At 40.4% G+C, this 22,052-nt stretch overlaps 2 protein-coding genes across 2 annotated transcripts; one reads left to right on the forward strand and one right to left on the reverse strand.

The window, feature by feature from the left end:
* LOC146318159 (uncharacterized) lies at positions 1-5,989 on the forward strand. Its single transcript, XM_084733182.1, has 6 exons — positions 1-916; positions 1,242-1,447; positions 1,776-1,946; positions 2,767-2,919; positions 3,681-3,747; positions 3,896-5,989. Exons 1-6 carry the CDS (start codon positions 1-3, stop codon positions 5,476-5,478), a joined length of 3,096 nt encoding a protein of 1,031 aa, XP_084589308.1. The 3' UTR covers positions 5,479-5,989.
* A 4,244-nt stretch (positions 5,990-10,233) lies between these two features.
* On the reverse strand, positions 10,234-21,092 carry LOC146318160 (annexin A13-like). The gene is made up of 11 exons (XM_084732795.1): positions 20,938-21,092; positions 20,069-20,144; positions 17,038-17,132; positions 16,716-16,886; positions 15,672-15,705; positions 15,266-15,345; positions 13,926-13,994; positions 12,714-12,815; positions 12,543-12,618; positions 12,334-12,446; positions 10,234-11,641 (listed from the first exon to the last, which is right to left on the reverse strand). Exons 1-11 carry the CDS (start codon positions 20,950-20,952, stop codon positions 11,522-11,524), a joined length of 951 nt encoding a protein of 316 aa, XP_084588921.1. The 5' UTR covers positions 20,953-21,092; the 3' UTR covers positions 10,234-11,521.
* Positions 21,093-22,052: the final 960 nt, after the last annotated feature.

Below are 22,052 nucleotides of genomic sequence, written 5' to 3' on the forward strand. Positions count from 1 at the left end.
ATGTGGGCTAGACGTAGCTATCTCCAGAAGGGGCAAAGGGGGCAGAAACCGCGGTGCGCGCAATGGAGACAAGCTGAAGGTCTGCGCAAGCACTTGTGTCAGTTACGTGTGTGGACTTTAACTAATTTGAGGGTATTTTTCTCTTCAAGTGATGTTCAAACAGGATTTACAGGGCTGAAGGATTCGTGCGTAAAAAGGACCACCGTTCATTCGTGGCCCGTTTCCATTTTAACCTTTCACCATAGCAACATGGCAGGTATCTCTATCTTAATTTTACTTTGTGTGGCATCTATAGTCAGTGGGGCGGAGAGCGTATCTGAGACCTGCCGGGGTCCGCGCTGTTTCTCTGGCCAGGACTGGAGGAGACCATGCGTTGGAGCGCACTGTCCGGGGCGCACGGAGGCAGCGGCGTCCCGACGGCAGTTTCACCCCTCTCCACAATCCAGACAAGGACAAGTCTACCCGAGTTACCAACAGGATGCTCATTACAATCACCACCAAGCGCAGAGTGCACCGTTAGCATCGTACGCCATCATCCAAACTCAGGCGGGAGGCTTTGCGCAACAAACTGGTACAGATGGCACAGTGAGGACGAACCCGAGAACCATCACGGCGGAGGTGTTCCATCCTGGCTGCGCCGGTGGGACCTGTCCGACCACTGTCTCTCACCACCCGACCGGTGATGACAATGCATCACGGGAGTGTAAAGGGATTGGATGTAAACTTCCCCTCCGGATGCGCCAGAAGCCCAAGTCGTGCGTCGGAGACGGCTGCGGCGCGCACGGAGGAGACGACGGGAGAGGAAGTTCTTCTCCGGTTCATGTGACGGACAGAGCGGCGCAGTTTCTGGATGAGCTTCCAGACTTTGGGTCGGAACGTGGTGCGTGGATACAGATGACATGTGACATGAAACCAGGTCAGTATCAACCTGTGAGCGATTATTAACCACAAAACGAGAAAAAAGATAAACTAACAAGTGGGGATGGTTGGGTGAGCTTGGGTGGGTTGAGTGAGAGGGAGGCAGGAGTTCCTGTAATTGTTATTATTTGAATAACGCAGCTGTTCTGTGCTTGTATACACTCCGTAACAGGCTGCAGACAAATGTATGGTGGCCTTAATGGAGAATCAACAAATATTGTTCAGCAAAAGACATTAACTAATCTCAGTCAATTTGCAGCCTGTCCAGTGAGAAAATTACTAAAATTGCTACAGTATGTAATAGTTTTCTTTCTCTGTCACAGGGACCAATGAGGTTCCATCAGAGGACGCTCTTGTGCTGCAGCTGCAGCTGTCGAAGAGCCAGGAGAAGCTGGTTGAGGCCCTGAGGGGCCAGCAGGACGAGGTCAAGGAGCTGCAGAGGCTCCTCAGTGAGCAGCAGGGGACGCTGGTCAACCAGCAGAGAGAAATACTGGAGCAACAGAGGAGGATGTATGAACAGATGGAGCAAGTGAGGCAGCTGTGATTGATGATGATGATTAATAATGTGTTAATAGTTGATGCTTTTGTTAGTGGCAAGCGATTAGAGAAACATTAAACATTTATTTTATTTATAACATTGTTTTGTCGGATGATGACCATTGATCTTCCTGTGGGGGATCTTTTCCACATGGGAATCAGATGATGAGAAAGTTCTGTAAGAGCTGAAATTAGGACAGATACATACAGAGCTTTTTAAATTTAATTTTTGTGTATCTGTGTTATAAGTCATAGTGATTATTACCGTGATCATACTAAAAACAAGTGTGATTTTTTTCAAACTTGTTTCGTCCTTCCAGGTTAAAGCCCAGTACAACATATTGATGGACAGCATCAAGCAAACATCTTTCCAGAACATTCAAGGGGAGCTAGACAGTCACATGGAGACCCTGAGTGGGCAGGTTAGAAACCACCAAGCACAGCAGGCTCTCTCCCTGCACAAGGTGGACATGGAGGCCAGCGTGATGGAGGTGAGCTGCAGGAAACCAGGGCGTACAAGTGTTCTCAGAATATAGTGTACAAAAACACAACAGCCATCAGTCAGTAAATACCAGATGTTTCCATCTTCACAGACCTAACTCATCTGTAAGTGAACTGTGATAAAAGTCAGTTGTAACTGAAGGAATTTAAAAATGGGTTTTACTTTCACACCAGCCAACATCTTGCAAGAATATGTGTCTGTTTCTCTTTTGTTTTGTTTTTGTTTTCTTGCTGTGGAAGCATCACAGCACTTTTTTACATTTATTTAACAAGTTCAGTTACTACTTATTTTGCAAATTCAATTAATAATGTAAAATATGATCAACAAATAAATGTATGTGTATGCATAAATAAGTCCCATGCTTATCAGCTACAACATTAACATGATGTACATATTAATGTATCAATAATAATAATATGATATAATATAAATTATTCTGAAAAGGGTCATAGTGCAAAATGAGTACTTTTACTTTTAGAATTTTAGGAAACTTTGATGCTATTACCTATTTTTACTCATAACAGAGTATTTCTATGCTGCTATTTTACTTTAGTAAAAGATGTGAGTACTTCTTCCGTCACTGCACTAATCCCTAAAGTTTGTGTTGTCATACCTGCTTCAATCTCACATAATAATCTAATTTAACATAAACTTTTTCTTGTCCTTCATCTAGCATGTGTTAAGTGGATTGAACAAGTAAAACATTATCTGCAGTATGACATCTGGTTATCTACTCTCTTCATATGATGTGCAGAGCTGACCCCAATGTTTAGTTAGTCTGTCATGATTGTTGTGTTTGCTGCCATCAGGTGGGTCGCTCGCTGTTGGCCTGTGGGAGCTGCGGTCCTGATGAATACTGCGGCTTCAGCAGCGGTCATCCTCGCTGTGAGAAATGTACCATCTGTCCTGCTGGCTTCTTCCTAGTTGCCCAGTGTTCAGTCCACGCAGACAGAATCTGCCAGGTTAGCACTATCAACTTTGTACAGTATGGCACAGGAACTTGAACATAAACAGGACTCATACATGATAACAACATTTTAACTTAAAGCATGAGAGAAAATCTAAGTTTGCATTGCTGGATGAGTTTTAGTGGATTACTTTCCATTGTTTCACCACTGAATGTTATCTAACATATTAATTACAGGACAGACAGAGTGACAGACTTAAGAAACAAGAAGCAGAGGACAGGACAAGAAAGCAGGTTTAAATCTGAACCTGCTATAGAGACCAATAGACTTTGGTATACTGTTGATCACATAGTTAAATCTGCAAGTACTGTTTGCTTCCAATTGAGGGCAGCAGAAACAGGCTGCAAACACAACATGGTCATTAAGTTGAAATGGGGAACTTTTTAGAAAATAGCTGCACATCTGGAAGTTACAGTGCAACTTTAGCATTCGTTTAGAGTCATGTGTCTGGCCACCTGTGCAGTTTCCAAGCTTTGCTCTCTGCTAGCTCTGATATCTTGCTCTTAAGCTGCTAAATTCTCCACTGGAAGCACTTTTTTCAGCTAATAACTGCCTGTTGTGGCCAAATACTAGTGAAGGTAAACCAAAACAAAGAAAGATGCTATAAAAGATGCTGAAAGATGAAAGATGCTATTAAGCTCTGCAGAATGAAGTGGAACTACAGAGTAGGCTGACATTCTGTGGATTCCCCCACTATGAGCAAGTAATCATATTTTATAAGACATTTCAAAGTGCCACTGTTTTCATCATCACAGGACAGAGATGAATGCCTTGAAATAGCTGATCTGTGTGGAGATCAACAGAAGTGTCTCAATACTCCAGGTAACATAAATTACTACAAACTACAAACTACAAACTTTACTTTCTCTGTATTTAATTTGTTGAACTACAGACTGATTATTTATATTGAACTAACTAGGACATTGAAATAAGTTTTGAACTAACTAACTTTTTTCCCCCTTGTCATCAGGTGGATTTAGATGTCAGGGCATGACAGAGCGAGATGCCAGCTCAGGAATGTGCGGCCACGGCTACTTCTACAACTCGGACATGGATGAGTGTCAGGCCTGTCATGAGTGTGATGGCGAGACCGTGGCTTCACCTTGTACCTTCACTACAGACACCCTCTGTTCTGGCCCTGCTCCTGCTCCTGCTCCTGATGGCGCCCTCTCTCTATCCTGGGCTGGAGATGTAACTCTGCCTGCCGCGAAAGGCCACATCCTGGCACACGCCTTCCCTAGTCTGCAGCTACACATCCAGGGAAGAGCCGACGCAGGGCTGGTGTCCGCTGAAGATGGGCGCCTCGTGCTCAGGCAGCACGGTCTGGTCTGGCTGGATGAGAATCTCTCGGTGAGCCACGGCTGTCGCAGCTTCATCCAGGTGTGTCTGCGTATGAACAACACAGACGGCTCTGAAGGTCGCGACCTCAGTGGTGTTAGGGTGGAGCAGCAGGAGGGAAGGTCGCTACAGAGCATCAGCATCAGCGGGGTAGCAGAGGTTGCCCCAGGCCACTTGATCTCCCTCTTCCTCCGGAGCGCCAGCCACTACTGTAACCAAAGCAGTGATGGTTTGCAGCTGTACGACCCTTCAGCAGCCCCGCTCAGTCTCCTCTGGCTCTCTCATGACACCGGGGCTGTTGCCATGACTGCACAGGCCACAGTGTCTGCACACTACCACACAAACTATCGCCCGGTCTTCCGCACTACCTCTGTCTCTGACCCTTACGTCGTAGGGTTGACTCATGACAGCCGTGGGATTCGTTTTACAGAAAGTGGCACTGTGCGATTTGTATTCCAGCAGGCGTTGTACTCCATGGGTCAGGCATGTGTGAGTGAGGGCTTCCAACTGTTGGCGTACATCAACCACAATGGGACCGGCAAGGAGTTGTGTCGTTCCTTCAAGCCAGGTGTCCACTATCGAGACACGTCCATATCTCTGTCTGGAGCGTCCAGAGTTGGCCCTGGGGACACACTGGGCTTTGAGATCCTCTCACCTGCTCAGTGTAATGTACGTTTCTTTGGTGATGAGACAGGCATCAGTACCCTCAGCTTGGTTTGGATCCCCGCTGCCATCTCTTCTTCTCTGTATGCCTCTGTGGCTCACCACAGCCTTCCCTCAGGAGCAGTACGAAACAAGCCTCTGTTCTTCCGCCAGACCAGCGCCCAGGTGTCCCAGATGGGGCTGCTGGGGAAGGGATCCACAGATCAGAGACGAGATTTTGTCTTCAGGGAGAGTGGCACGGCCAGTGTAGCTCTGGATCTCAAACTCATTCATTCCTGCAACCTGGTCAAGGTGACTCTTCTCAGGCGAAGTGATCCAGAGGGGTCAGGAGGAGGCCGGGAAGCAGAGGGAGCGCGACCCTTCCCTCTGGCCCAGCAGGTGGGTGGTCAGATGCCTGAGGGCAGCCATTGGGCCGGAGTAAGCCTGAGGGTGTCCTTCCAGGTTCATAACGGCACAGCGGTGTTCTTCACACTGGACTGTGTACGTGGACGGGTTAACCAGATCAGCCACCAGTCAGGAAGTGGAGTGTCAATCCTCTGGGTAGCTGCATAATGTAAAAAAACTTTATTGTGTTATTTCTTTATGTTATTTCCAATTCAGTAGACCAGATGTTAAGCCACCTATATGATGGACTAGTTTCATTGGTTTTATTTGTTGGACTGTTTGGGAAACTTTCTTCTCAGGAGTTGTATGAGACAATTGATACCACTCTTATATCTGTCTGTTAAATATTAGGCTATAGCCAGCAGTTTGTTAGCTTAGCTTAGCATAAAGACAGGAAATATGCAGATAAAGCAAGGCTGGCTTTGTCCAGAGGTAAAAAAATCACACCTGTTAGGATAAAAAACATAAAACTTGTAAAAAAGGAAAGTGTGGCTTGTGTGGTTTTATGCCAAGGTAGCTGCTGTCCCTTATACCCAGCATGTGTACTAAGCCAAGCTAAGCTAACCATACCATCTCCTGGTTATAGCCATATTTAATGGACAGATTTGAGAACAGCATAGAGAGGCAAAGTTACGCCCTTTCCGGTGTGCCCCATGGGCCTTAACTTTGGAAAAAAAAAAAAAATTAATGGTAGTTTATGGCGAGAGAAAAATAAGTTTATGATTCAGTTTGAACTTTGCCAGTTTGAACTTTCCTGGTACGAAACCACACTGGCATTATAGTGTCACTGGCTAACGTTAGCTTTTGGAGGGAGAAAGTCACTCACACGACCTCTGGGTGTGTAATTATGTATATTTGCAGTCTTTAACTTCAACTGTTGTACGACAAACTGAAACTTTTTTAACTTGTAAAATTATCTTTTCAATCGTCAACCATTATATGTGTTATTCATGGAAGACTTCAAACAGGATAAAATAATTATATGCCTCACACCACTGACTACTGTTCATATTAGATCCCATGGTGGTCCATGGTGAAGGGCGTGACTTCGCCTCTCTCTTGATCCTCTCATTTAACTCTCTGATTTAGCAAAGTCCCAAGCATTCATTTAAGCTGCTTGATTTTGTGGTACGTAGCCTACAGCTAAATCAACTTTTATAAAAAAAAAAAAAAAACAGAAAGAAAAAAGAAAAATATATAAAAGCTCAAATATGGAATTTTATATAAAAAAATGTAGCATTTTGAATAAATCACTGTATTTATATTAATGCTAGTATTCATTTTGTGTAATGATTTCTCCAAAGTACAAATGATGTCTCTAAACAACTGTGTTCAGTTTAGACACATTTTTCTGCTTGTTTTATGTTCAGAAATTCCATGTGCTGTACTTTGTCTGTCTTTTATTTAAGTAATTCAGTTCCTCTGTTGACACCAAAGGACCTTCAGATGATTATTCCCACTCTGACTAGGCTGCAGCATTTTCTGCTGTCACCAAAATCGATTTGCTGGTGCTGGTTTCATTCAGGAGTGTGTTTTTTAAGAGCATGTGTTTCATGTTAGCCGCCATTTTCTAATGTGAATATCTTCTGCATGCTTTGTTTAATGACCACTTTCTGCATATCATGGACTTTAAGAGAGTCATGTGTTTCACTGAGGGCTAACGCCCTGCTGACATTAAACTGTCCTGGAGTGACAGTCTGCTATTTTAATTATCAACACCTTAATGAGATATAATTACGGTATACTTAAAATGTAATAAGTGTATATTTGATGTTTTATATTAAATACAATAAAGATAAAAATGCTTCTGATTTTTGCTGCTGCCTCTGTATAAGGACTCTGCTTCTTTTATCATGAGTGCAGTCATTTAAAGTGAGACATTTGAAATAAGATATAACAGTTTTCTTCTTTTAAATAAAACTCATTAGCTATAAAATATGCTGCTCATTTTAAACCACTCAGGGGTTGTACCTACAGCCTAACTTGGTGTGGTATGAGTAGCTTACTGTATGGTGGCTAATGTTAGCGAATGCTAGCAAACGTTTAGAAATATAGTGCTGTGTAACTGACATTTATTAGTTAGTTAGTTAGATAGTTGCCTATAGTTGCCTATATTAAATGCTTGTATGCCACAAGCATTTAAAGTTATTAGTACACAGCTGCTAGTTATAAGTGTTTAGTAGTAGTAGCTAGCTAGTAAGCATCCACAGCTTGTCCACAATTAGAAGAATATTTTGTAAACCTTCTTTTTTTTTTTGCTTTGATTTATTTTTAGGCTCACCAGGATCAACATCACGTAATATATCACATATAGTGATTTTATAATGATAAGGATCTACTTTCTGTGTACGATGTCCTGAATTGAGCATTTAGAGACTGATAATGTTACATGTATTAATCCTATCATTGGCTTTTCCCTGTGTGTTGCATTCAGAGACATGGAGAATGAATTGAACATGTTCACTCTTAGCAGAAGCCGCCAGGTGTTTCCTATTACACATCAAAGAACAGGTCCTTTTTCGTGAATTTAAACAGTTGAAATTATATTAGCCGGGTAGTTAACCTCCTAATGGCCTTCCTATGCACGTCCACGGACAACCCTACTCCTTCCCAGAGTGCGGCTCTGCTTTGGCACAGGATCAAAAAGTGTATTACGATCCTGGGCATATGTTCTATGAAAACCAGTAGACCACTTGATGTTATTATTTTAGCCTTTGAAGTGGTGACCTCCAGGTTAGGCTGTGCTATAGATTATTCAATAAATCATGACTTTTAGGGGATTAGTGCCATTAATATGCAGGTTTGTGTGTTGAAGGTGCTGGTATGAAGTCTCTCGGATCAAAAGAGTGCCGACTCAACCATTTCCCAGTCCAGTCCTCTAATTCTCTCTAGTTCAAGGTGGCTTGACCAGAGTGTTACCATGAATAAAACATGGCCCGCACAGTTTATGGACTAAGCCTAAATCTTTGTCAGAAACTTGACAGAAGACCAAAGATAATAAGCAGACCTGAGTTGACAAACAGAACAGAAAGGAAGCGTATCATGAGACAAATTGAAACCACCTCCGGGCTGATGGATGACTAGTTGGGTGAGTTATGGAGGCCTGGGGATGAAATACGTTTAAGGAAAAGGGTCAGAGCCCCACAAGATTGAGAGCATCTGGCAGGACTAGTTGCACCAACACATTAACACTAGATAATAAATAATAGAGCACAGATGGGGGGAAAGGCAACGTGTGTCGAGCAGGTAAGGGTGTCTTCAGGTTGTCCATGTGTTTGTCTGCATTTAGAATTTGGTTTACAGCTCTCAATTTTCATAGCTTCCGAAAAAAAAAAACATAGGCTACAACTTAAAGCTACTGCAAGAAGTTTTTTAACTGGTTATTAAACAGTGTCAGTTTAATACTGATGCCTATGATATGATATGACCTACATTAACTAACAAGACCATCTGTGAAAAGATCTGCTATTTCTGGCTAGTTGTTCTTAATGGTCAGATTCTCCTTGAAATCAGACGAAACGATCGTGTGTTTACATTTTCCAAGCAGGACAATGAGTGGTATGTTTTTTAAAATTTAGTTCATTTTATTTCTGGTTATTACAGTAGGAACATCACCGCTTTTGTCCAGAGAGGCTTTCAAAATCAATAGCTTCAGTAGCACTTTTAGCAGTAGTAGCTTTAAGCAAAATCCATGTAGTGTGTTTAAAATGAATAACGACAAATTAATCCACTAATCAGCAAAGTTTTGTGTCATGTTGATTTGGAGACAGTATAAACACATAATGGACCCTAATTTAAACATAAAGGTAGCAGAGGACTTTTACTTTTGTTCTTACTTTTACGAACCACTGATGTGACTGAGATGCAACGATGTCCCCAGTAAATCTGAAAACCACGTAAAGGAGAAGAAGAAGAAGCAATATGCACTGTGGATAGCTAATGGGCCACCAGGTAATGTCCAGTTTTACCATTAAAAGTGTTGTTTGATAAATTAATTTTGAGGTAATGTTGCCTGCCCATAATTAAACCTTACTAGCTTATTTTAATGCATAACACAAAATCGTTCAGGTTAATCTTGTAATAGGATGATTTCCTTTCAAAATCTGACACACTTCATAGTTGTGTGCAAATACTCCCCACCTTTGCCTTATATCTACAGACGTGTGGTGTTCACAGTCTTCTCAGCCAGAGCCACAGACAGGCTGCCAGAGTTTGAGTGAGGCATGAGGTGGATGATGGGGCTACTGGGCTACATATGGTGCACAGACTGCAGATACACACTACAGGTAGCAAGAATGTGCGGAGGGCAGGTACACTCCTAACTTTTCCCTCAATACTGAATCAACCATAACATCAAGGGAATATATATCTAAATGTAGAGAGGGAGATAAAGATAAAGAGGAAGGAGCGGGAGAGAGAGAAGAAGAAAGATGTGGGAAAGAAACCAAAAGTGGGAAAGAAAGTGAGAAATCCTTGCTTCTGTGTCTCTGCATCTGGAAGCAGTTCTCACTTGTTTTGAACTTTTCTTCTCTGCTTTTAACTCACCCAGAGGCGTCACAGTTTCTGTGCTCTGCAGTAAGTCAAATTGTTTTGGGGCAGACATTGTAAAAAGCAAAGTTTGTAAAATTTTGGATAGTAGACCAATGAGAAACACATTATGAAATGATAAACTTAAATCTTCATATTTAACATCAGAGCAAAAGTTTGTTTAAAGAGAACACAACAATGCTCATTACACAGTAGCTTAAAGCACACAATAGATTGCACATGTTAGAAAAGTATACAGAATGTTATATAGTTTATTTTTTCTCTGATTCATTAATGTCCTGTCATTTCTTCTTTAATAGCAGTGCATACAATATTCCCAGTGGTGCAATACTGCCCTCTACAGGAGAAAAAAGACAATAAAGATTAAGAACAAGATTTTCCTTGATGGAGTTAACTTTTATTATCACTTCATAAATATGCCACATTATTTACGTCATCACAACATTTTACCAATAACTTTAATATAATTTGGTTTATTTATTTGCTACGTGACAACACATCCCTAATCTTATAGTGATTTATATTACTGTAATACTGGTTTAAAATACAATTAGTTAAGATACAATTTCCATACAGGGATGCAGATGTGAGTCCATTATCAGTGATTGTACCTCAGGGGTTACAGAGCAAACAATATATCTTTTTTTAATATTATTAACATTATATAATGATCACAATTTTTAGACAATCATCATGTAGGACTATATCTCTATTTAATAAGTAAGTACTAGATGTATTAATTGAGTGATGACAGGACAACAGCAACTGTCTAATAAAGTGTGTAAATGTGATTAAAAACAAGACTACAAACTGTCTGAGTTAAAAAATCCCACATAGCATTCAGGGATGTGACTACAAAAACCCAACAGAGTGTACTTAAAGACTTCAGGCTTTTAATATCATGGTACTAATAAAGTCACGTATATTTAATCCTCAAGTGTATTCAGATTTCAGAGATCTACGTGATAGTTCGGCACTTAAGTGTTGCAGCAAAAAAGGAAATTACAAGCTATCATCTCATGAAAGGCATCTTTGAGGCAAACAGTGGTGAAGTTAATGGATGGGAATGGGATGAAATTAATAAAGTGACAAATATAAGGCTAGAGCGTTTATGTTGAACAGCAGCAGCCTCTTGGTTGGTTACAGCTTTGGGCTTGAAATGGTGAACTACAGCTGAAATACAAAAAGACTGTAAAGCTGCTGATTGTGGATAAAAACTGGACTATCACTATCAATGCATTAAAGCTCATTAAGGCGGCCATATATGCTCAACAATGCTGCCATGATGTTGTTGTGAAATAACAATTAAATGCACCTCTGTTGTTTTTTTTAGACAAAAACAGTGAGAGAATCTCCACTGAGTGTGATATTCATGGCAAAACTGTGTATTAAAAGACTATGAATGAAAGTTTAACATGTGTAAAACACTGTATCATGTAATAACCAGTTGATTTTTGGTCCATGCTGCAGAGAGAACTGACTGTCTCTAAGATGTGAGAGAGAGATGAAAAAAGATGTGAGAAGGACGACAGATAGAAAGATGTCCACAAAGCGACTGAGTGAAAACAGGTAAAAAGGACTATGAAGTAAGAGGATGAAGGATGAGTGGGTACAGAGGAGAGACTGTGTCACTTTGGTTAAATAAGGCAGATGGTGAGACGTTTCAGTGCAGTATCTCAATGAGGAGGCGTTTGAAGTCTCCGCCACACTCTGAATCCAGAGCGTCTTTCAGGGTAACATCGTATTTCTCCAGGTACATGTCCTTCACTGTCTCCAGGTCGATCTGTGGGTTAACAACATAACAACTGCTGTTAACACAAACACTGGGTTGCGTCAACAAATACTGATTGAATCTAGGAATTACTCTACCCAGAGATTAGGTTTAAAATATGAGAATCCAGATATGAAATTAAGATGAGCTCCATTACACAATTAAAAACTAATATCTGTTTAGTAAATCCAAGTTTATTCATGTAAACTGAAGTTTAATTTAACCAATATGGAGATGCTTGCTTACCCAAATTTAAATAAATAAATTTAAGTGCTGTTGGGACCTATTCAGTATAAAACAGGGGGGCAAACCATTAAGTTTCAGCTGCTCTGTATTCCTTAACAAAATTCTTCGTGTTTGCTTGCGTGCTAAAAAGTTAACAAAATGTTGCACTGTTTGCTAGCTAGCTAAAGAGGTAACAAGAAATTAGCAAGCTTTAGTGCAACACAAATTAAAGTTCATCCATGATTTTATCTAGTTTAAAATGTAATCGTATTGGTGCAACGCAGCCAAACTATCTGTTCATTCCTTATGTTTGTTTTTGAATTCTACATGGTCATAATTTACCTTTAGAGAACATTTAAATATTTTGAAATGTGGTTTTGTTGAGCTGAAATCTATCTGGTTTATTAAGCATCATGACTGCTCTGTGGTTATTCAGTATGATTCCACATTTGACCGTACAGTAACACACGTAGACTTGCCTCAGAGCGGCCTACGATGATGCGAATGAGTGTGTCTTCATCAGTGCCCAGTCCCTTCATGCCGGCATTAAGACGGCGGGCAAAATACAGCTGCGGGTTCTTAGCACACCTTACTGTAAGACACACACAGACAAAGGCAGCAGGTGTTACTACAAGAACTGATATTAGATATTTCACGGCTCCTGAACAGTCCTGTCAGTGTAACCTACCTAGAGTGATGTAGCAGTCCTTGAGAGTCCCTGTTGCCTCTGAGTCAATGGTGTCCAAAATGTCCGTCCCTGAAAGCTGTAAGACAGCAAGTTAACACGAGAACTATGGAGTATCAACAATGAGGAGTGGTCAGCGGGAATTCATCTGGCAGGAAACAGTGCAGTCCTTACCGATTCATAGGCCTTAAAGGTGGCCTGAAGCTGCATGTAGTTCCTGTGTGTCAGGATGAAGGTGAAGGTCGACTCATCTGTGCCAAACCTGCCTTCTCCTGCCTGACGGACACAAAAAGAAGAAATAGTACACCAACATTTGTGAGTATTTAGCCTCTCATTTAATTTCTTCTCATTAATCAACTGAACCTATGATATTTTGGCTCATTTGCTGAGAGAGAGAAGAAGTGTGATTATTCATTTAAAGTTAAAAACTGTGATCCTTCCTGTCATTAATAAGATTGCAGCGTTTACTCTGGTGAATTTTAGACATCTGGGAACATGGTGAGTACAAGATTATCATGACAAATACAAAGTATGGATAGTACTATGAAAATAAGACTCAACTTGCAATAAACCATAATTAACTTAAAAAGTATTACTTACAGTAAGTATTACTTACTGTTATTCTTATATGAATAGGAATATAAGAATGAAACTTCATTATGATATTAAACAAGACTGAGAGTCTACTCTATGAGGCTGTACTTAGCTGGGAGTCCCTGAAAACTTGATATTTACACATGTAGATCATATACACATGCAATTACATAGATTTAATTCAATCAGAATGAAGTCTCTCTTGATTGAAATAAAATTCAGCATGGTCATCATTTTAGCATGTTAGCTAATTGGCACCAAAAACAAAGTACATGATGATAGGTATGCCATTAGTCATAGAAAAAGTAGTAATTGAGGGAAAACAATTTCAGCCTGATGAAAAATTGAGGGATCATCAAAGTGATTAAAAGTCAGAAAAGTCAGAGGATCACCAAAGTCAGTAGGATTCACTGTCTGGGGTACATCTGCCGATGAGGATTTGTATGAAAACACCTATAAAACCTCACTAAAATATGGTAAAAATATTCTCGCAGACACATTTATATTTATATTTGTACAGTCTTACTGTGAAACTAGGAAGCTTCACGCCTTAGTTGTGAATTTCCACAAAGACTCCACAATCCTGTACTGTAATAAAAGCCACAGTACCAGCCTTGCTAAAAAAACAAGCTTTGATTTAATATAAATCTGTACTTGTGGGATTTACCAGTCATCCATCTAAATCCAGGATCGCATTACCCTGCAAACATTGGTGTTATTTAAAGGGCAAACTATGAATAAAGCCTCTAATTTGAAGGAAGTATGCAGCGCAGATTTCATCTGAGAACCAACCTCAAACAAAGATGTGGCATCCTGTTGGGCTAAATCCTCATCCACTTCATAGCCCTCGTCTCTGGCCGCCTATAGAAAAAGAGAGGAGAGGGATACAGGGAAGAGATATGGAGCGGAGAAAAGGGTACGAGAGATTTAAGAGGATGGATAAGGGAGGCGATGCATATAGAGAGAGTGAGGAAAAAGATTTAGTGAGTCGAGAAAAGGTCAAAAAGATGGATTACGAACATAATCTCAGGCATTTAATGGGATAACAATCATCTGCCACACATTAGTGGGAATTGTTTGAAGGCCATTGCAGCTCTTTGGATAGACGTCGCTGTAGAACATGAGTCACAATGTGTTTGTGTTTTCTTTCTGGGGGAAGGAAAAGAGAAGGGAAGCAGAAAAAGGGTGGGAGCGCTGGAAAAGCCGGAGAGGGCAATGCCAGACAATGATGCGATGTGCGACAAAATGACTCAGCGGGCAAATCACAGCGTGGAGAACAATTCTGCCAGCCATTATCAAAGGAAGACGAGTACTATTGTTTTTTTTTATGGCTTCCATCCAGATTCAAGACTTCCCCCTAAATAACTGTGCTTGAAACTCTTCCTTTGTGACCTGCAGCTCCCCTTGTAACTGCCACTGCTATGAAAGTGTCTTTAATGCTTAAAGGAGAAATATTTCTTACTATACTAAATCATTAAATCATCATGATGTGTCATCAGAGGTTGAGGAAACATAAAAAGTTTAAATACTGGCTTCTCTAACAACAATGCTACAGCCAGCATGCTCTCCTTTGAAATACCCATTCTGGACCAGAACATTGATTACTGAGAGTTCAAATTAATGCTGAAAGTTTGCTGAATGAGTTAGGGTCTGTTCATAAGTCATAAGAAATCATTAATAATCTTTTAGAAGGAGCAGATGTTTATAACGGTTAAATTGAGCAATATGTTGATGGAGTCACCCCAAATCCAGAGTGTGTATTTTCAGAGCAGTGGGCTTTTGTTTTCAGGATAACACACTTTGACATTGGCAAACAACTAACAGTAATACTAAGTTGATCAGCTTACAGTGTAGGACTTTTCATCACTTGTTACTGTCAACTTACAATGTTGCACTTGTCTTGCACTCCTGCAGTGTTCCTGCAACCTGCCTGAGCTTCCCTGAGTCTGGGGAGGAGGGGGCAGGGGGATACAACTAGCTTCAACCAAAGATTGTAAATTAAATGGGGATTTAATATACTATCTATGGGTCCAACTTGCTATTTTGACTGCAGTACTGATTTTGAACACTAGGGGTGTTAACTTCCTGCTCCTTTCAAAAAAGCCAAAATATGTCAAAATACATGTCTTCACCTGCAGCAGTGAAATCAGCAGGTTCCTCACATCTCCGCTGGTGTCATCCTCAATGTCTGCCTCTAAGTCACGGTCATGCACTGTAAGGTAAGAGACAAACAGCTAAAGTGAACAGCTAAAGAACTGCTAACACCACTAACAGATGTAGAATATCTGTGTTCCAAGTCCTCATGGTGCTACAACATATTTTGTAATAAGTGAAATATGACCCTGAGGAGGATAACATCAGACGGCATTTGTGGCCAGTGAGTGAGGAAAATGTGGCTCATTACGCAATGATTCACTTCTAAAAGTGAAACACCCACAACATTATCTGTTCCATGTGTTGCTTAAATGACCACACTTTCCAGTATGAGTTGAACATCACTTTGCTGTTGAGCATGACTCAGCATAGGAGAAAACTCACCCTGGGCGTAAGCCTCTTTGTACTTCAAGATGTCCTGTTAGAAATAAAAGAAAGATGAGATTTAGTCATATTAAAGCTGATCTTATCAATATTTTTATATTTTAAATCTATCAAACAATGATGTATCATAATGAAGAGGGGCTTTTAATGTCAAATGCACAGGAACTCAAGTGGCAGTGAGGACAGACTCCTCGCTGTTCACAACCTTGGGGTCCTGACCCCCACTAAGGGTCGCCAAAGCTTAACAGGGGGTCACAAGAACCTTATGATTTTAAGAGGTGTAAAAAAAACTTTTTTTTTAAATGCACAGCAAGCCTCAGTGTCATTGATTTCTGTGAGGAAACTAAATGAAATTTGTTAACCAGCTCGCTGATTGAAAATGCCTTGCCTCACCCACCCCTTCAAGCGTGTTGAAGAACTGGATGAAAATTCATGGAAAACTTGAAATGCTGTATCTAGAGTTTGGTTTGTCTGTTGTGGGCTAATATAGAAATATGGTGCCACAACATGGCGGCCTGTTCTGAGGTAACGGAAACACAACAATTCTTATTTTCATGTTATTATACACTAACAAAAACATACTTATACATCAATTTCTCACATGTTCTGCTAATAAATCCCCTTAGACTGTACAGGACTTTTAACATTTCACCATCATCAGGTCAAATACCTGCTGCCAATTAGCTAAGTTTAGCATGCTGGTATGCTAAGATGTAAATGATGGTAAATGTTACAACTGCTTAACTAACCTGGCACTAAGTTATCTGCCAATAAATCCCCCTAAATCTTACACACTGGACCTTTGAAGTTTAGATTATTTAAGATATCAACTTTAAAAGACTGTCTAAGGATAAAACCTGAACCTAAGCTATATTATCAAAGCCTTCACTCTCTGCTAAACAGCCTGATCCTGCATTAGAAAAGTGGATTAAAGACCGAAGCTAACAATAGAGTCCGACACTGCTGATAAGTTTATTATAATTAACCCAAAGTTCAAGAGTGAGTGAAACTAGAACACAACAACAGCATCACATATTGACAGACCTCGTTGGTGGCTGTGCACAAGATCTCCACCAGTACAGCTTCGTCTGTGCCCGCCCCCTTCATGGCCTTCCTCAGCTCCTTGGCGAAGTAAATATGAGGAGGGTCCAACATGGCAATAACCGCATTCTCAAAACTTCCTGTCAGCTCCTTCTTCAGGACCTCCTCCAACTCCTGAGCAAACACAGGATTAACACAGAGGTAACGTCATGCGTCGTGGTTGTGTGTGTGTGTGTGTGTGTGTGTGTGTGTGTGTGTGTGTGTGTGTGTGTGTGTGTGTGTGTGTGTGTGTGTGTGAAAGAGAGGAAGACAGGCAGGTACTCACATCATCATATTTTTCAAAGTATGACTGCTTGATCTCTACACGCTGAGCTGCAGAACGATTGGCCAGGATTTGAATAATGGCCTCTTCATCTGTGCCTGGAGAATACAGCAGTATACACATAAAGGGTTAACATCAGAATCCTTCAAATACAGTTAAAGTACTTAACCTTCATAGCGATATTCCAGGATTACTACAAAACTAAAAAGCTAAAAGTAAAGGCTGAACCCAGTCTAGGGATATTGTCACTCAACCTGGACAGGTTTCATTTTCTGTTGAAAATTGGGTAAAATAGCAGTTTTAAAATGTTATATTCACACTAAATTAACTGACAGTAATAATATATGAGTCTAACGGTCACGATATCAGTGGGCATAAGGAGAAAAGCCTGTCACTCTCAAACCAGCCATTCATCATTCAGCATAATAAACTTTTAATATGTTTTGTCTGTCCAATCTCAAGGAGCTTTAATATACTTGAGGTCATAATTTGCAATGACAGTTATAAATGATAGCGGAGACAAAACAGAAGTTATCAAGTAAGTAGGAAGTATTGATCAAACAGTGCTGCTGGTATATATGTAGTGCAGCAGCTCCCAGTGGATAGTTGCCAGTGACAGATTGCTGCAAAATGTCCTGCATGATGTCTATCTTCAATTAAAAATGATGCAAGGAGTTTTTAACTGTTTCTGGAACAGTCTCAGTTTAATTCTGACGCCTTTATATACCTACAAAAGCAAAATAGATCAGTGAGAAGATTAGCTGTTTTCATATGTAGTTATTCTTAATGCTTGTCACCACGTTGGATTCTTCTTGAAATCAGATAAAACGATCAAAGGCATGCAGGCTGGAGGAGAATTTGTCTTTGGATGATTTTATTTTTGAAATCATGTTTTATAATTATGGTGGTGGAATCTTCACCACTTTTGTCTGCAGGGACCTCTAAAATCAACACAATATGAAAGTCCCTTTTAGCTGCTGTTATGATCATTTTGCTTTGTTCACATGACATGTTTTGATTTCAGTTAAATTAGTTGAATTCTTAGAAAAGTTAGGAAAGACGTGACTGCACTGTTAGTTTAACTCTAACTAGGTAACAAATATGCTTTATAATTACACACAAATAGAAAGAGAACGAGGCTTAAAGAGATTACCAAATAAGAGGAATGAATGAATAAAAAGGTAGAATACACAATTGATCCTTCCTGAGCCAAGCCCCTTTTTTGCCTGTGCTCAAATAGAGGGTATGTATTTAACATCATAGTATGCAGAAGTCACTGCTGTTACACCCACTGAGTGGCAGTGTTAGTGTTGATCATTAATGCGGAAAAAATACAAAAAACATCATCTAAAACTGGAAAGAGCTGCTGTTGGTCAACAAGCAATTGAAAGAAAGAAAAGAGAAGCAAATGGATCACTGCAGTTCACAGAAACAACTGGAATCAAGTCACTGAAACATGGATTTGCATCATCTTGTTTCCGATCCCTGGCCACATATGAGTGTCCATGAACCACTGTTTCTTTGGTAAGCTGCAAGGATCACTCTCAAGTCTAGTTGCCTTTAATTTCAGATAATCATTTGTTTTAGTGCTGGTTTTGCGGTTTCCTCTCTTAAGGCAGCCATGTTGCAGGATGTTTTGCCACTCAGAATGACTGAGGGTGTGTCTTCAGGTGAGAAAGTGCATTTCTTCTGTAACAACTAAGCAAGTTTATTACTTGGCGTAACCTCGGTCAGCGTTCTCCTTTCCTGTACTTAGATATGCTATATATTAGACTTGTCTATGTTAAAAAGAAAAACAAAAGTTGCCATGATTAGCTTATCAGTTACCAAGCGATTTGCTAACATAAGGTAACTGAAAATTTCTTTTCAACATTGACAACCCTAGAACAAAGAATATCTAAGTACGAGCAGCAAATTGTTTTTCACAGGATGACGAAGTCATGAACCACCCTACTCTGACTCTGATTGGCCAGTACTTGTTGCATTCAGTGGTTGGGTTGGCATGAGGAGTGTGTTTGGGTAATGTTAGCGTAAGAATATCAGGGTAATCCAATCACAGTATGTGGTAGGGATTAGTCGACTATATGATGAAACATCCCCATCCTCACTAGTCAGCACCAGAAATACTACTCATTTAAACTATTTATTAATATTTAATTCATGCACGATGACAGTTATTTGTTGCCTCTAAGATTTTATGCAGCCGCCCACCACTAGTTGGGACTGTGGCACTGTCAGACAGTAGACCCGCTTGCCCAGCGCATATACCCCGATCACCTAGGCAACCCCAGATGTTTATATTAGCAAAGTCAGACAGATAACAGCGCGTGAAACCAGCACGGTTTGACAGTGTTTTAATCTAGAAAATGGAAATAATCTTGAATGTAGACTGTGACAGAATAAGATGATATATTTTCACTCAACTGGACAAACATGTACCCACATTAAGCACAGACACGGACATAAACCTGCAAGCAGAGCAGCTGCTGTTGCTGCTGCTGCTAGCACTGCTAATGTTAGCCACACTGTGTGTCAGGCTGGCAGCTAACGTTAGCTCTGGGTCCTTTACCTGCAGACACTGTCATCCTCTTCAGTTTGAAAAGGTGAAGCATTTAGTGAGTTGTTGTCATGTCATGTAATGTGTAATGTTTGAATTGCACAGCGCAAAGTAGTGCGCATTTTAGTGGCATTCAAAGAACGATCTGGCAGTTGTAGACTGTGATTAACGGTCTTTCGGACAGTGTTTAACTTTATAAATTAATAAATTATGCTAAATTTTATCTGCTTTCTGTTCTGTTTTCTTAGTGTTCGACTAGTCGACTAGTCTAAATATTAAATTTTGCATTTAATTGCCAGGGAAATTAGTTGCCAGGAACATATGTGGGCAGGTCATGACTTTGCCATCTTGTTGGTGGAAAAATCCATACAGCAAACAGGAAAGAAAAGTTAATGGAGGTTCCAGAAAGAAGTGGGACTTAGGAAGGTTTCATTACTTGTAGAAGAATGAGTCAAACATCTTACTCTGAACACTTACCTAAACCTTTACATGCTTTTCTGATAGCCTTGATATCAGCTGTGACATCAAAGTCCTCACAGGGGACTATGGTGGGCTAGAGAATATAAAATAAAGGTATAAATCATTCACAAAATTTAAACAAATATGTAAAAACACTTTTGGGGTCATGTCATACATAATTACTGACATAATGTACATTCAAAGCAGCCTGCAAAATCTTAGCTACAGTTAAAAAAACATAATAATGAAAAAGCTACAATTATAGCTGTTTCCAGTTTGGCAGATTTAAGGGTGAAGTCCTGCCTATTAAAGTCCATCCAGGGCAGTTTGTCCCGCAGGAAAAGGGTGCAGCCCGTCTGTGTGTGTGTTCGCTGAGTCATGGGGCAGCAGCAGCAGTATGCAGCAGCAGTATGCGCTCTCCTCTCCTGTCCTCGCCCACCCTCTCTTTAATACAATGCGGCCTCATTGATCAGCGTTTCTGAGAAATTCCTCATCGCTGATGCTGCTGCTGCCTCCACGGCCTGGCAGGGCAGGGCACACTCCCTCTTCACCCAAGTTAACTGCGCAAGCTCTGCTCCCCTGTGCTCTCAAAGCGTTTACAGACAGTTATTCTGCGCAAAAGTCTTGTTTTCACCTCCTGAAGCAAATAATGAACCTGTAATATTCTGTCTGTGGTACTTCAGTGACCTAGTTCCTGTCGATTCACAACTCTGGCTGTTGTTTATCCTATTGCATCACCGCAAACTCGAGCTTCTAGCACCACAAAAGTGTCTGCTAACTTGTGAATTCTCTCTTTGCAGTAGTTATGTGATTATGATGCACTGCTTAAGAGTTAATTAGGTCAGTTATTTTAGCTGCGAAAGTTGTATAAAATCCGCTTTTCTTACCTGTACGTTGCCCATGATGTTTCAGGCGGCTCTGTGCAGTTAGAAAGTGAAGACTGAAGGCTGTGTTGTGGGGAGTTTGGATGTTGTGCTGCTCTGTGGCTGGTGTGTGATGCGTGTCAGGTCGGAGCAGCAGCTGTTCCTGCAGGGACGCAGCCCTGTCCGGTGCCGCAGGGATGACGTCACTGCCGCTTATTAATTTAGCAGGATGGAGCTGGTGCTGGTGGAGGAGAATACCATCTTTAACTCAGTCAGGTAACCATCAACTACAGTTGCTTGACTGGTTCTAGAAATGTTTATGGATTATTTTTTTTACTGCCCTGTAGTGGAATGTAACTAATTTACTCAACTCCTGTACTTCAAAGACCCTTTTCACGGCAGCCATATTCATATGAAATATCAACACAGGTGTTACAATGATACTAATTAAGGTCCATCCATTTAGTCTTTTTACCCTGATTCTGTTTGACCTGAATAAACCTTAATTAATATAATTGGTTAACACCTGTGTTTACTCTACTCTTTCATTTTAAAATGTCTAGCATGAAAATGGTCTATAACAATTTTTCATTGCCTATACTATACTTGAATAGTTTCGTTTAGGTATGAGTGACATGGCTTGGGCTATAAACAATATCTCAATATTTTTAAGCTAAGCTGTGATAAATGTTTTTTGGGGCCAATGCCGATATTAGGGAGTTTTATTCTGATATCGATATATCTGTTCTTCATTCATATATGAAATCCAAATTGACACCAGAGCACGAAACAGTAAACTTCCACAAAAAGCATCATGTTCTGTAAAAAAAAAATAAATAAAAAAAAATCAGACAATACGCAGATTACGATACAGATGTGCATCGTCAATATCGGGCCTCTGATATTGGTCAGACAATATATCAGTTGAGCTTTACTTAATATGTATATTCTCTAAAAGTAAGTATAATTAACTTAAAGGTGTGTCTTTCAATGCTGTTGTGCCTGCCTTGAACACACTGTTTCCCTGAAATACACAACCCAAAAATATAACCTTCATCTATACTAAATTCTTCTCAAAGGTTTATATTAAATACATTGGTTTACTCCAGTCTTAGGTACAGGTTAACGTTATGTTCTTA

Source organism: Lutjanus erythropterus, chromosome 12 (genome assembly GCF_056507025.1).
Source record: "Lutjanus erythropterus isolate fLutEry1 chromosome 12, fLutEry1.hap2, whole genome shotgun sequence".
Classification (NCBI taxonomy): Eukaryota; Metazoa; Chordata; class Actinopteri; order Lutjaniformes; family Lutjanidae; genus Lutjanus; species Lutjanus erythropterus.

Coding starts and splice junctions, on each gene's coding strand:
- LOC146318160 (XM_084732795.1), bottom strand. Junction 15,706..16,715: donor TGTGCACAGCCACCAACGAG/GTCTGTCAATAT, acceptor TATTTCTAACAG/GACATCTTGAAGTACAAAGA. Junction 12,816..13,925: donor ATGCCACATCTTTGTTTGAG/GTTGGTTCTCAG, acceptor TGTGTCCGTCAG/GCAGGAGAAGGCAGGTTTGG.
- LOC146318159 (XM_084733182.1), top strand. CDS start 1: ATGTGGGCTAGACGTAGCTATCTCCAGAAGGGGCAAAGGGGGCAGAAA. Junction 1,448..1,775: donor TGTATGAACAGATGGAGCAA/GTGAGGCAGCTG, acceptor TCGTCCTTCCAG/GTTAAAGCCCAGTACAACAT. Junction 1,947..2,766: donor TGGAGGCCAGCGTGATGGAG/GTGAGCTGCAGG, acceptor TGCTGCCATCAG/GTGGGTCGCTCGCTGTTGGC.